Genomic DNA, 14,954 nt, shown 5'->3' with positions numbered 1-14,954 from the left:
GAAGGGATTATATAGGTACGTAGCAAATAAAAGACAGACTAGGGACAACGTAGGCCCCCTCTGAAGCTATCAGGAGAACTGGCTACACAGGATTTGGAGAAGGCTGAGGTTCTGAATGATTTCTTTGCCTCGGTCTTCACTGGCAAATGCTCTGACCACACCAACCAAGTCTTGGAAAGTAGATGCAGGGACTGTGAGAATGAAGACCTTGGGCCCACTGTGGGAGAGGATCTGGTTCGAGATCATCTTAAGAACCTGAATGTACACATGTCCATGGGACCTGATGAAATCCATCTGCGGGTCCTGAAGGAGCTGGTGAATGAAGTTGCTAAGACACTGGCCATCATATTTGAAAAATCATGGCAGTCAGATGAAGTTCCTGACGACTGGAAAAAGGGAAATATAACCCCCATTTTCAAGAAAGGGAAAATGGAAGACCCAGGGAATTAGAGACCAGTCAGTCTCACCTCTGTGCCTGGCAAAATCTTGGAGCACATTCTCCTGGAAGGCATGCTAAGGTACATGAAAAACAACAAGGTGCTTGGTGACAGCCAGCATGGCTTCACTAAGGGGAAATCCTGCCTAACTAATTTGGTGGCCTTCTATGATGGGGCTACGGAACTGATGGACACGGGTAGAGCTGTTGATGTCATCTACCTGGACTTTTACAAAGTGTTCGACACTGTCCCACATGACATCCTTGTCTCTAAATTGGGGAGACATCAATTTGATGGATGGACCACTCGGTGGATAAAGAACTGGCTGGATGGCTGCACACAAAGAGTTGTGGTCAATGGCTCAATGTCCAGCTGGAGACCAGTAACGAGTGGTGTCCCTCAGGGATTGGTGTTGGGACTGGTCTTGTTTAACATCTTTGTCGGTGACAGAGACAGTGGGATTGAGTGCGCCCTCAGCAAGTTTGCCGATGACACCAAGCTGTGTGGTTCGGTTGATATACTGGAGGGAAGGAATGCCATCCAGAGGGACCTTGACATGCTTGTGAGGTGGGCTGATGCCAACCTTATGAAGTTCAACCATGCCAAGTGCAAGGTCCTACACCTGGGTTGGAGCAATCCCAGGCACAGCTACAGGTTGGGCAGAGAAGAGATTCAGAGTGGCCCTGCGGAGAAGGACTTGGGGGTGCTGGTAGATGAGAAAATGAACATGAGCCAGCTTCAGTGTGCACTCGCAGCCCAGAAAGCCAACTGTATCCTGGGCTGCATCAAAAGGAGCGTGACCAGCAGGTCAAAAGAGGTGATCCTGCCCCTCTACTCTGCTCTTGTGAGACCTCACCTGGAGTACTGTGTGCAGTTCTGGTGTCCTCAACATTAAAAGGACATGGAACTGTTGGAACAAGTCCAGAGGAGGGCCTCGAGGATGGTCAGGGGACTGGAGCACCTCCCATATGAAGATAGGCTGAGAAAGTTGGGGTTGTTCAGCCTGGAGAAGAGAAGGCTGCATGGAGACCTCATAGCAGCCTTCCAGTATCTGAAGGGGGCCTATAGGGATGCTGGGGAGGGACTCTTCATCAGGGACTGTAGTGACAGGACAAGGGGTAACGGGTTTAAACTTAAACAGGGGAAGTTTAGATTGGATATAAGGAGGAAATTCTTTCCTGTTAGGGTGGTGAGGCACTGGAATCGGTTGCCCAGGGAAGCTGTGAATGCTCCATCCCTGGCAGTGTTCAAGGCCAGGTTGGACGAAGCCTTGGGTGGGATGGTTTAGTGTGAGATGTCCCTGCCTATGGCAGGGGGCTTGGAACTAGATGATCTTAAGGTCCTTTCCAACCCTAACTATTCTATGATTCTATGATCTTCAGCAGGACAGAAGTGACAAGCAACAGTGCAATAGTAAATTCACTGCTGAATACAGCTGCAGCTGGAAGAGTTCACTGCTTTATTTAACTACTGATGCAGCTGCTAAACAAACATCTGTGAGAAACCTCAAGTAAATTTCTCTCCCTGCTAGGAGGAGCAGATCTGGTCACCTCAGGCTCTACAGATGGCTCGTGTCCAAAACTCTGTCCATAATCTAATATGCTGTTTCTGTGACTGTACCAAGGAAAGACTAAAATGAAAATTCACCAAGTTGATCAATACCATCTCTGTAGAATCATCAATAGTAAAACTTAAGATAGGAACACACTTTATACTACATGCTGGTATTAAAATTCCTCATCCACAGACAGAAACACTTAGCGTACATTCACACACAAAGGCAAACCTTCTGATCACCCAGTTCTTGTGCTGCCTGTAACCGAGTCTCTAAACTTTCCACTTGAGATGTTATTGCCTCCTGTACTTCCTGAAAAGATTTCTGGGTGGTATTTAAGAGTCTCAGCAGTTGTTTGCTCTGATTAGGAGAAAGATCTTGAGCATGTTCAGAAATGAAGAACTGAACATCAAACGCAGTGGAGTCCAGTTGAGTTTTTTTACAGCCAAGCTCTGCAGCACTGCTCTGTGAATGAACAAAAGGAAATTACTAGCAACGAAGACAAATTCAGCACAAATAAAACACAAGTATCAGTACCCTCTTTTCTTAGCCCCTGTCCCAAGATACTTTTGAAAGACAGTTCAGCCACAATAAATCAAAACTCCATGTCAGAATCATTCTGACACATTCAGGGACAGCATGTGAATTTATGCATGGTTTGCCTCTGGGACAGTCCATGTCCAAGTAACAAATAAGATGACCTTGAACATCTCTATTCACTTTCTCATGGATGCCTGAAAACTGGCTGACCTTCAACTCTGGAAGATTTATGGCATGTTAGGTTTAACAATTCTAGGTTCTAGGTCTGAAGATCCAATAATGTTAAAATATTTACTTGAAAGCATTCTTATTCTTGACTCCACAACAAGAAGCCCCACTTCCAACAGTATGGCAAATTCTGCCCACAGTTACACACAAGACATTACCATGCATACTGGAATCCTATTAAAGCACCATAAAATAATGTAATTTTTATCATTCATACATACAGACGTGTGTGAACATTATTAAAAGTTGATTTGATTTGTTTTCTGTGGCTCATTTCATAGTGTGTCATGAAGACATCTTTCCTCATCTTCCATTCTCACATATAATTGATTTGAAAGCTAACTGAACTTCAGTAAAGTTTCAGGATGTATACATAAACACCCAATTTTAACCACTGAAGTACCTGTATTATAAATTAGATTTCCAAAAAGGGTCAGATTTATTGCCACAAATGTAAGCAGAACCAGTAGCTTTCTCAGTAAGCCAAACTGTATCAAAAGTTTCTTCAAGACATACAGCAAATCAGCAAGATTTTATTGCTGGATTATAAAGTAGTTGTCATCTTACTGAATTAGTTCTAGCCATCTGTTTCAGTAAGAGAGATTAATAAGCAGGTATAAAAAACCTAGGTAATAATTCATAGTAAGTAGCAACATTTGTCATTCATAAAGAACACCAACACCAGTCATAAAGAATACCTACTTTAAATAGCTGTAAACTTTGCTTCATCTCTTCCATATCATTAGTATTCACTGCGAAGTCATTCATGGTTTTCCTGTTTTCTGTGATCCAGTCTGAAAATCTCTTCAGTTTGTTTAAAAGTTCCTGGTGTGATGCTGCAAGCTTAGACTAGAAAGGGAAGTTGTATGTTTATTTATGCTTCTGGAGTCTATTCACATTTTCTATCATACAAAATAGAATCACAGATGTATTTTTATATTAAGATAAAACAAAATAAAGAAAAAAAACCCTCATTCTTGGCCAAATAATCTTTAAGAAGGTAAAGATACCTCCTTCAAAAAGGCTAACATGTATGCTGATAGAAACATACCATTTCCAAGTCAATAGCAGAGACTATTTGTTTTGCTCTTTTTGAAGATGTATCACAGACCACCAAAAATGCTTCCTGCAGATAGTTGTAACTTATCTTCAGCTCTTCAAGTTTCTCTTCAGGAATATCCCTGTTACAAAGCTTTAAAAACTCCTCTGTCAACTTCATGTCCTTTTTTAAGATAATCGCAAAAGTAGCCAGTCCTGACTCAAATGACTACAAAAAGAATATATATAATATGCGTTAAGTTACTAAGGAAGAAAGACATTTAAATCTGAATAACTTTAATGATATTTGAAATCTCTTTTTTTAATCCAAGAGCTTTTCCTAGCACCCATCACTGAATTACAAGCATAAAGAACATTTTACTTACCTCTAGTTGTTGCAGTTCATCTTTCAATATTTCCAGGTTGTTACTAATAGGCTGCTGGATATCCAGGTGGTTTTTCATATCTTGAAGCGCTGCCAAATGTCCTCTCATTTTCTCTATTAACTTTAAACACTGCTGTATTCCACTGACCTGAAAATGAGTTTTAACAGTAAGAAAAGGTTCTCCAAAATGACAAATTTTAAAATAAGCCATAAAAGTCCTTGTTATAATCATAATTAATTTCAAATTTATAATTTATTTTCTCAACTATTTTTCCAATTTAACTATTCTCTCCAGCACTTGGAAGGATTCATGCAGTTATTTTCACACAGGACACATACCATGTTATCAGTTGCTCTTACTTACTGTGCAAGTGGAAGTGTCTTCCTGGACCGCTCCTTTTGCTTTGAAAACAGGCTCAGTAAAGCCTTCGGACAGGCTGCCCATATTCCCATGCTCCTGGTCATTTTTCCAAGCAACAGGTGGGTCATCTGCCAAAGCTTTCTCCTTAGCAAATTCTGATCCAAACCCCGATTGTTCTGTTGAGAAAAGAGTACAAAACCCATCTACTTTGCCTTTACCCTCATGTTCTGTGGTGATACCAGCAACCTGTGAGCTTGTAAGCAAACCATTTATCAGCTCCTCTAACTTGCTTGTACTTTCATCTCCTGGTGAAATTTGAAAAATCTCCAGAAGTTCAGAAGCAGTAAGTTTTGAAACAGGTCCTTTTAAGTCTGTTTCACTCTTCCTTTCAGCCATCTTTTGCTTGCAGGATTCCTGCTTGAGTATATCATGAAGAAGATCAGGACTTCTGCAGTCAGGCCAAGGCAATGAAAGAGCATCACTGTCCTTTGGCTCTGTACACGGTGTGCTAACCATAAATGCAGTTCTGATAGAATCACTTATTTGCTTGAGATTCGACTCACTAGATGTGTCACTCCCAAGGTGGGTGCTTCTAACCATTGCAAGCAAATTCTGCATTAAAATTTTGGTATCAGAGTAACTTAGGGGTTCACCCTCCTGCTTGCAGTAAATATGTCCCATTTTCAATTTCCTCTGTAATACATTCTTTAAGTCTTCCATTAGTGCATCAGACATCTCTGGTGATTGTGAAATACCATCCTGTACTTGAAAACCTTTGCAGGGTCCTGTTTCCTTTTGCAACGACTCCAGGGACATTTGTTTTTTGAAACCATTTTCAAAGGAAGAAGTCTCACTGATCATGCAACTTTCTTCCTTTGTGTTTTGCAACATCTCATGTTCATTCTGAACACCATGATTCAATTCAGCCCCTGGGCTGTTGAGAACTGCAGAATAAATGTCACCAGTACAGGTATAGTTCCCAGAAAGCAGCACTTCACTCCCATCCCTTGATTCTTTGGCATCCTCAATACTTCTTAGAGCACCTGCTTTTACTGCGGAAAATTCACTACCATTGTTTTCTGAAAAGTCTGTAAGAACACCGTCAGTATTTTGACAGATAACTCTCCCTGTTTCTTTGGTTATGCTAATTTCCTTTGGTTTCACTGTATCAGCTGGGGGAAAAGAGCAAGTGGTAAATTCACTTGAATACATTTCCTCCACATTTAGCAGAAAATCCTTTTCATTCTCTATACCCCTTTTCCTTTCTTGCCTGTCCTCAAAGCAACAGGATTCAGTTTTATCCAATTCTAAATGGCCACCTTCTCTTATGTCTGTCGTGTGTTGTATTAAAGAAGAAGAAATGTTAGAATCTCTCTTAAATTTATCTGATTTCAGGCCATCTCCAACATCAAGCAAAACTTGATCAGCATTTACCTTTCCTTTACTTGAAACAGGAGTTTCTCTATCAGCTCTTATTACTGATGCATCAAATATTTCCCCAAGGCTTTCCATCTGAATGGGACTTTTACTTGGCGCCATGATATCACATTCCTCCATAATATTTACTCTATTTTCTGCAAGAATTTCAAAACCTCTTCCTATCTGACCATGCTTCCAACCAGTGACTGGATCCACTTGGTCACTAACTGAACTATCACCATTGCTTACGTAAGGCACTTCCATAAGAAATTTAATGTCCATTTGGGATGAAGTTTCCTTTAGTTGCTCCATCCCAGTCATATCATTTAATACTTTTTCCTCTGCAAATACTGCTTTGCTCTGTCTTTGCCCATTATCTGAATGTAATGTTGGCATGGTATTACTGTTTTTATTCATGCCATCAATAAAGGATTCTGAGAGAAGCAAGTCTGTCTGAGTACTATCATCATCATCGGCAGCTTGCTTTGTAATTAGGAAGGCTGTTACACTAACATCAGGTGTCACAGTATCATCAAACTGAGAACCTGGAGCCTTAAGCTGTCCTTTATCATTTGCTTCACTCCTACCAGATGGCAACTTAGTGTCAAAGGTATTTTCCAACTGAAAAGGCTCAGCAGAATCTTGTGACACGTGTTTATTTTTAACATAAGTCCCATATTCATCTTCCGTTTCTTGCTGTCTGTCTTCTTCACTTATACATGTATGACCAACAGATCTTTCCTCAGAAACATTTGATGCAGGTTCACATTTTCCTGAGGATAGTCTTCCATTTTCATGGTTAGACTGGAATTGCAAAGTATATCCTGCCTTGTGGCCTAAAGAATAGCAACAGTCATCAACATTCTGATTATTTTCATCAGTATTTTCTATGTCACCTAAGGAAATTAACAGCTGGTCACCTTTGCTTATGCATTGATGATGTGAATGAAAAATATCTACTTTTTCATCACCGTCAGAATCAGTGTCAGAGTCATCATAACTGTCATCATCTTCCTCATAGCCTTCCTCGTCCTGTGAACCTTCAGATTCATCCTCATAAGAGTCACTTTCCACTTTCAGTTCATCTTCCTCATTTCTGTCTTGTATTTCTGATTCATACATCTTTCGTAAAGAACTAAGGCCTCCCTCATTGCTTCCTTCAATTTGCAGAGGAACTGGCAATTTTTGCTCCTTCCCTCCAAAGCTCCCTGTTAGCTCCCTTTCCTCCTCAGGGTTTCCTTCCATAGTGTCAGCACTTGCAGAAGCTGTATTTACATTCTCAGGTAGCCTCATCAGATTTACATGGACACTCTCTCCAGCATCAGCTGCAAGTTCTTGAAAAGAGCTAGTCTCTTCTCTAAGGATTATCAGACCACCCCTCTCCTCTAGAAAACCTAATGGAACTGATGTTCCAGACAATTCTGGCTCTTGTGTTTTATCATCCCCCAACTTCAACGTATCAAAACCATCATCACCTTCTGGACTTTCATAGCAATCATCATCATCAATTTGTGGAGTATCATAGACATCACTGTCATCATCATCAACCTGAGGTGTTTCATAGGCATCATCGTCATCATCATCAAGCTGAGAGCTGTCATCTGCAGCAGCTACCTCACCACATTCATGCTCAAAGCAGTTACTTTCAAACTGTGTGAGGCCATCACTCTCTTCTATGGATGAATCAGAACTACTGTCACACAGCAGTAACTTCTCAAATTTAAGACTGCTTTCTTCTACTGTTAGCTTTAGTGCTGTGCTGTTACTGTCCCCCACAGGTGGTCCATCATGTGTAACAGTGTCACGAGCCAACGAAGTCCTGCCGTGCATGTCTCCACTGCCTTCTAGAAACAGCTTACTCTGCAAATCAGTACAATTCTCCAAGGACAGCCTGTCATGTGTACAAAGACAATCCGCTAGGGGTAGTCTGTTATGTACATCAGCATCGTCTTGTCGAGGTTGCTTACTGTATCCATTATCTCCAAACTGTAGTATGTCACCACACTGCCTAACCAATTCCTCTGGAAGTCTATATTCAGTATCTGCACTGATGGATGAACCAAAACTTCTCTGAAAATCATCTTTATTGCTGTTATCCAGTACCATTCTGCTATTGTCAGCTTGCAGTATGTAAGGCTCGTATTTGGTGCATCTTCGCAGCTCTACCCAGGTTTCATGATCTGACAAATCATTCACACTCAAGGAATCTTGTGAGATTTTATCATTCCTGTTTTCATTATGCAAACTGTTTGCCATAGCAATATCTCCTTTCTCTGTTTCTGAAATGAGATTTGGATTTGAGTCATTTGAAAGATATCCTTCAATGTTTCCTGAATCTGCATTCTGACTATTATGCTTGCACAGTTCTGTCCACTCAGAAACCTCTGGAAGACCTCTGAGTGCATTTCTGTTACTGGACTTTTGACTGCTACTTACTACATTTCTAAGTCCTGCAGGGTTAGTTAACAGCGCCTCCTGCGTATATTCTGATTGCTCAGTACCAGTAGCATCACAAACATCTGGTCCATGCACATGAAGATCTCCTTGTGAAGATACATAATCCCCATAATCTTCAAACTGAATTAATTTCCCACTACTAGAAGTATTCTCAGCACCCAAAAGATCACCCTGAACGCTGCCTGCAACTTTATTAAAGTGGACACTACCAGCTAAATTTAGCTTAATTCCTTTCTGGCTTATGTATTTATTATTAAACTCCACTTCTGACACATCAGCATTGTACGCAGCACCACCACCACCTTCCAGCAACATATTTATGGCTTCTTGCAGTTGTCCATCATATAACAAAAGTCTCCCTCCAGTGTTTGCATCCATGTAACTATTCACCATTAGATAAGACATGAATAGTTTCTTAGCTTGATCTAAATTATGACATAGAGGGCCTTCTGTGCCAGAACGTTCGTGTTCCTCCTCACAGTCATTCAATACAGATGGCAGGAATTCATACGTCGATAACCATTTTGCAGCATTTTTACAAGGGGATTCTAATTCTTCTACATTGGGCATTTTATCTGGTAAAGTCACATTGGTCAAAACAGATACAGTATTCATGTCTATTATCCCTGACTGTGCAGCCTTATCTAGACTGATTATTTCACAAGTTTCTGGAATGTAAAGTGCAGCTATTTTCTGTCTATTATTTAATATTTTGAATGCCAGCTCATTTGTTATCATCTCTTGATGCAAAGAAGTTGATACAGGGAATATTTCACCAGTGTGAGGCCAAATTAGTCCAACAAAGCCTCTCTGTGCTTCTAATACCAGCAATGCACTGGTAGATGATATTAAGTTGCACTGTACAGCTTCATCAACAGTCAAGCGTTGTCCTGAATTTTGACAAAGGATTCCACCACTCTGAACCTGATGTGTGAGGATCCCACAAGCAGTATCCTGATCTAACAACCCTTGTTTCATGGCCTCTTCCACAGTCATTCGCTTCCCTGAGTCAGGGTCAATTATACCTCCAGATACTAGCTGAGCACCCAGCAGCCTGAACATTGTTTCCCGATCGATGATTCCTTCATGCGCTGCCCTCAAAACAGTTATCCTCCTTCCACACTTGAACATGATTCTACCTTTTTCTTGTGGTTTCACAGGTAGAAGTCTTAGCCCTGTTTCTTTGTGTATTATGGTTCTATGAAACATCTGTTCAAGGGAAATCTTCTCAGCACAGTTGGGGTCTATGAGATCTTTGCAAGTGTCTTGTCTTTCCAGAAGTTTTGCATATAATGTTGGATATACCAGGTTTCTCTGAAACGCATTCTGCAAAGTCAGGTTTTCTCCCGTAGATGGCAAAATCAAGTGCCCACTTGAAAGCTCATTCTCTAGAATTTTAATAGCCAAAGGTTCTGAAATTAGACCTTGCTCTAAAGCTGAAACAACTGGAAGATTTGATAATGATGACTCTGATATAAGCTTCTTTGCATAACTTAATTCCTGCAAATGCAACAGAGTCTGCTCATCAATTAAGGCATGAGCTTTAGCTTCTTCCAAATCATAACATACTCCTAATTCTGGAGAAACTATTCCAGAAAGGACCAGCTGATTCTCGAGCAATCTAATCCCAGTGTCATAGTCAATAAAACCTTTTAAAATAGACTGAAAGACTGACAGGACTTCTCCAGTCGTTTGGTCAATGACACCAGCAATGACTTTATTCACCTAAAAAGGAATACAAAAGAAAAACTGTCACTATTTTCAGATTGCATGTTTAAATTTTCATTTGATTTTGAATTCATGATAAGCATAAAAACAGGTACTTACCAGGCCTGGAGGAATGCTGTGAATGTTAGCAGCTCAAATGCGCAAGTGATCTATGTCAGTCATTCAACAGCACACGATGTGATAAAAGATTTAAAAACAACATGCATCTGTGAATTGAAAACCTATGCTTTGCGTACATAAACAGGGTTAGTGAAAGACAACAGAAGAAATGATTGCAGAGTGAGCAAATAGAATTTATACCTGAAAGGCAAATTTTCATGCTTTAAACGTCTGTGAAAGGTTAGAATATTCAGAAACAGTATGTGATTCAAAACCACCATGCTATTCATGTTTACAGCATACAGCATTTCTGTATATACACTCAACAATATGGAATCAGATACTCTGGCACCAAATATTGCATTTAGTTTGCATGGAAAGCATGAAGTCAGTCTAGCAACATTACTTGGACTCATTACATAGACACTGCCTCTATGTTTGTATGAGAACACTTGTTTGTAACAATTTTTGAGAATTCCATATTTAAGATCCATTAAACGATGTATCTGTAGTGTCTCGGAGCTAACCATGTGTGCTCCCATTTTCATATCCAGACAACTTTCAAAGAAAAACTGAAAGTAGATGTCTTCTAAGACATTTCTGAGTGATATGTGGGAGAGATTAACAGGTTATTTTATGATGTCATTTTTGCAGCAGAAACAGACTTATCTAGCAGTCAAAGAATGGCTTTTAAGAGAAGAGTTAAGAGATGAATGGTTTGTTTATCTTTCTTCATGCAAGGCACACATTATTAAGACTCTTCACAAAAAAATCCGATGAGCAGAATGTTCATATGCACAGGTAAGATCACACACAGTATGCCATAGCAAATACACAAAACCTTCAGTCAATTACATTTCATGTTCCTTCACACACTGTTAACTGCAGAGCTTCTTTTGCTGACCAGGTGTAGCTTCAAAACCATGCAGTAAACCTCAAAGGAAATGTAAGTTTCAGTCTTATTACCTTTTCTTCCATCTTTTCATCACCCAAATACTGTGTCTCCTGCAGCTGCTTCAAAGCTTCATTGGATAACAAGCTGTAGCTCTCCTGGAGGGATCTGACTTGCTTTTCCATTTCATTTCTCTCTTCATCTGTCATTCTATTAAGAAAAAAAAAAAAGAAGAAGAAAAAAAGGAAGAAGATGATCTCTGAGTTATTTGTAACCTTGGTGGAGTGATCTGCATGGGGAAGTGGTAAAAGTAGTCTGAACAAAATAAATATAGCCTAATTTCAAAGATGCTTACGAAAGCTACAATGTGCTCGTAGTTACTGAGGAAAAGAAACTACGTCAATCTAGAATTTATGTTGAATTATCACTAAAGCATCTGACCTTTGCATGTCCCTTTGTCTACTGATTACTAGTCATGATAGGTAACAGCTAGCAAGGAGTCATGAGGTACATCAGCAATTTGGTATCTTAAACACTCTGATTTCAGACATGGATGAAACAAACTTGTGACATACAGTTCAAGTACTAATTTACTATTAATCTGTTAATAGACTTCAGGTGAAAATTTCTGTTTAATGTTTCGGGGTTTTTTTAAGAGGACAAGAGGTATATAAACCTAGCCAAAGTATTGAAATAAACAGAACTGCATGAAGTTCTCCCAAATGGGAAGACAAAATAATAAAACTATGGAAAAAACCTAGCATATTTGTACATGAAAAGTAATTGGAACTGTAAGATGAGGATATAATTACTTTTTAAGCAAACTGATTCAATTAATTTACTTTATTATTAACAAAAAATAGCATACTTGTCACTGTGCTTAGCTAAAAATGACTGTGTAGTCTGCAAAGCTTCAGCTATTTGTTCTTTCTTGGTTGACATTTCATGCAGGGAAATCTGAAAAATAAACAACCCGTGTTCAAGACTTAATTTCACACAAACGTAACAAGAAAACCAAACAAACAACACAGTATTTCTACCCAGGACTAAACTCAATAATATCAGAACTTGATTTTTTTAAAATACCAGCTACTCTTAGAGCAATATTAATTATTAAGGAATTTCATCATTTACATACAGATAAGTCATTGTGCTAAGTCTTGTGGTTAAATAAGCTGTTTGTATTAGAAAACTATTGAGTGAAACGATTCTAACATGTTATTTGCTTGAAATTAGCAAATCATTTAAATCCACTTATTATAGTCTGCACAGTTTAAAGCAGCTTTATAGACATGTGCAAGATGTTGCTCACCAAAATGAGAGATAATAACCTTAAAATAAAAATCATACCAGCCAGCTATAAAACTTCATGAAATCCAATGACAAACACAGTATTGAACACTTAGAAAAAAATTAAGTATTTATTAATATTTTCCCTGCTATTATTTCTGTGTCATCCCCACTAAAGCACTTGTTCTGGCAGTGGAACTTGCAAGAATTTAATCTTCTGATTTTTATGAGAAATTGTCTATAAAGTCTCTTCAACGAAAAGCATTAATTTTGGCTGAACAGGGACAAATTTTTAAAGGGAAGTCTACAACTTCTACACTTACTAGCAAGCCCAAGATATACTCACCATTAGTGCCAAGAGAATTCTAGCAAGGTTCTTGGGCCCTATGCTCGTGTGGGTCTGGACACAACTAATTTTGTCCCCATGTGCATTGTGTCAAAGGGCCTGAACATGGTCTTGAACAGTCTCTTCTCTGCAATCACCACTAGAAAGCCACAATCCCACCACTTGTGCTGCTTGGACAGAAACCAAGAGAGCAAACACAGTGTGCACTACACTAGAAGACAGTGTGAGCAGGTGAGGTAGCACATGGAGCCATGTGTCACTTGAGGAACTGGTGTCACTGCTGCTGCTGTGTGAACCCTGATGTTACTGGCAACAGCTTCACCCAGTCTGTGATTACAAGCTACAGCAACCCCTGTCCTCTATGTGAAATGCATTTCAGCTATCATTAGCTATAAAATGTACATGCTTCTACAAAACATGTCACAGCACCTGTGCTAGTCACTGGAGACACAAAACTAGACACCTCTGGAAGGTGCTGCTATCTTGTAGGGCTGTTTCACAAAGGAAACACCCTCAGCAAACACCCATCTCCTGTAGACCAGAGGAAGCCAAAACAGATAACTCCCAGGTTACTCACTGAGGGCTCAGGCTGGGCAGGGAAGATGCCACCCATAGCTGCTGTGGTAAACTGAGATGCTCTAAGGAGTTGAGCACTGGCCCAATGCTGACAAAGATTTGCAATGTTGTCATTAACAAGGACAGAAAACGACCACTGTCAAAGGTTTTGGCAAATCCTATCCTAACTGTTAGTGATTTACCAATCAACATGTTCAAACACAAGCTTACTTCCTCCTACAGATACAGGAACAAACTCAGTAACAAAACTAGCACTGGTCCCCTATGAATGATGTGACAGGACCAGCGGCCATTAAGACTCCAGGACTTGCCTGACAACCAGATTTATGCACATGCCGCTCCAGTGGCTTTAATCAGTACCAGCATGTGTGACCAGAATAAAACAACAGAAACAGGCTTCCAGGAGGGCCAAAGTCATGTCCGCATGACCACACATTTGGCCCTATAGTGAGGGATTTGGACAAGACACTGCTCCATCCCTCTGCTGCGCAGTGTACAGGTAGACCTTCACCTACTGAAATCTTTCTATGTGTCACAAATCTGTTTTGTGGGACAAGCCTAACAGGGGAGCTGTTAGAAATAATAGGAAACTTCACAGATGGAAATCTATGGTCAGAGTTGCAACTGTACACAACAGCAATGTATGTGATAAATACAAAGGTGTCAAGATGAGCCACAGCAGCAGCCTATCGACTAATGTGATAGTAAAGAGGGCTCTCAGTCAACACCTGAATTCCCTAAAACAGCAGTTTTAACAATTCTGTAAGAGACCCCCCCAGAATAACTTTTTAAAAGCAAATAGAGAAACCTGGCCCTCAGACTGCTCCTGCCAACTTTCTCCTTCCTGGTGCCAGGGTAGAAGTTACCAGACTTACTCACCAAACTATTTCAGGACAAGGGGGAAGACGTACAAAGCACCATACTACCAGGATGCACTGTCCCTCTAATAAAGGTGGAATTATGGGGTGCAGCATCTAGTTTGGAACTGACATTGTGCAGTGTCACACACCAGGCCTGTAAAAAGCAGCTTGTGCTTCTTCTTGAGTAACATGTTTGTGCCCCTGAACACTGATGTCCGTTGAGAAGCTCCGGTTAGATATAAGGAAGAAGCTCTTTACTGTTAGTGTGGTGAGACACTGGAATGGGTTGCCTAAAGTGGTAAATGCTCCATCCCTGGTAGTGTTCAAGGCCAGGTTGGACAGAGTCTTGGGTGACGTGGCTGAGTGTGAGGTGCCCCTGCCAGTGGCAGAGGGGGTGGAACTAGATGATCTTAAGGTCCTTTCCAACTCTAATTATTCTATGATGCACCCAACCCCCACTCACAGCTGTATGAAATGATATCTTTAGTAAGATGTGGAGTGTGACTTGGTATTTATGGAGTATTTTGTTATTTTAATCAACACAAACACCTAAAAAGAGGAAGTGGTATTTTACTACAAGACATGTGTGTACCTGCTGCTTAGGCAAATCTGTCTTTTCAGCCTTTTCTCCTTCTTCCTTGCTGAGTGTCCTGCTGAGGTTTGACACCCATTTCAGTAAATCCCCAGCTTTCTCAACATGTTCCTTCTTTTCTTCTTCCACTGATTTCTGATGAGCACCACGA

General features: G+C 40.3%; 1 protein-coding gene across 1 annotated transcript in view; it reads right to left on the bottom strand.

Moving 5' to 3' along the window:
- The window catches only part of DST (dystonin), a 297,096-nt gene that overhangs the window by 104,412 nt on the left and 177,730 nt on the right, over nucleotides 1–14,954 (bottom strand). Inside the window, 3 exon segments of the mRNA XM_065681484.1 lie at nucleotides 11,214–11,349; nucleotides 12,008–12,096; nucleotides 14,804–14,938. Of these exon segments, the coding sequence (XP_065537556.1) occupies nucleotides 11,214–11,349; nucleotides 12,008–12,096; nucleotides 14,804–14,938 (360 nt within the window).

Source organism: Lathamus discolor, chromosome 5 (genome assembly GCF_037157495.1).
Source record: "Lathamus discolor isolate bLatDis1 chromosome 5, bLatDis1.hap1, whole genome shotgun sequence".
Taxonomy (NCBI): Eukaryota; Metazoa; Chordata; class Aves; order Psittaciformes; family Psittacidae; genus Lathamus; species Lathamus discolor.
Note: the sequence above shows the minus strand (reverse complement) of the source record. Positions and strands in the feature narration are given on the sequence as shown.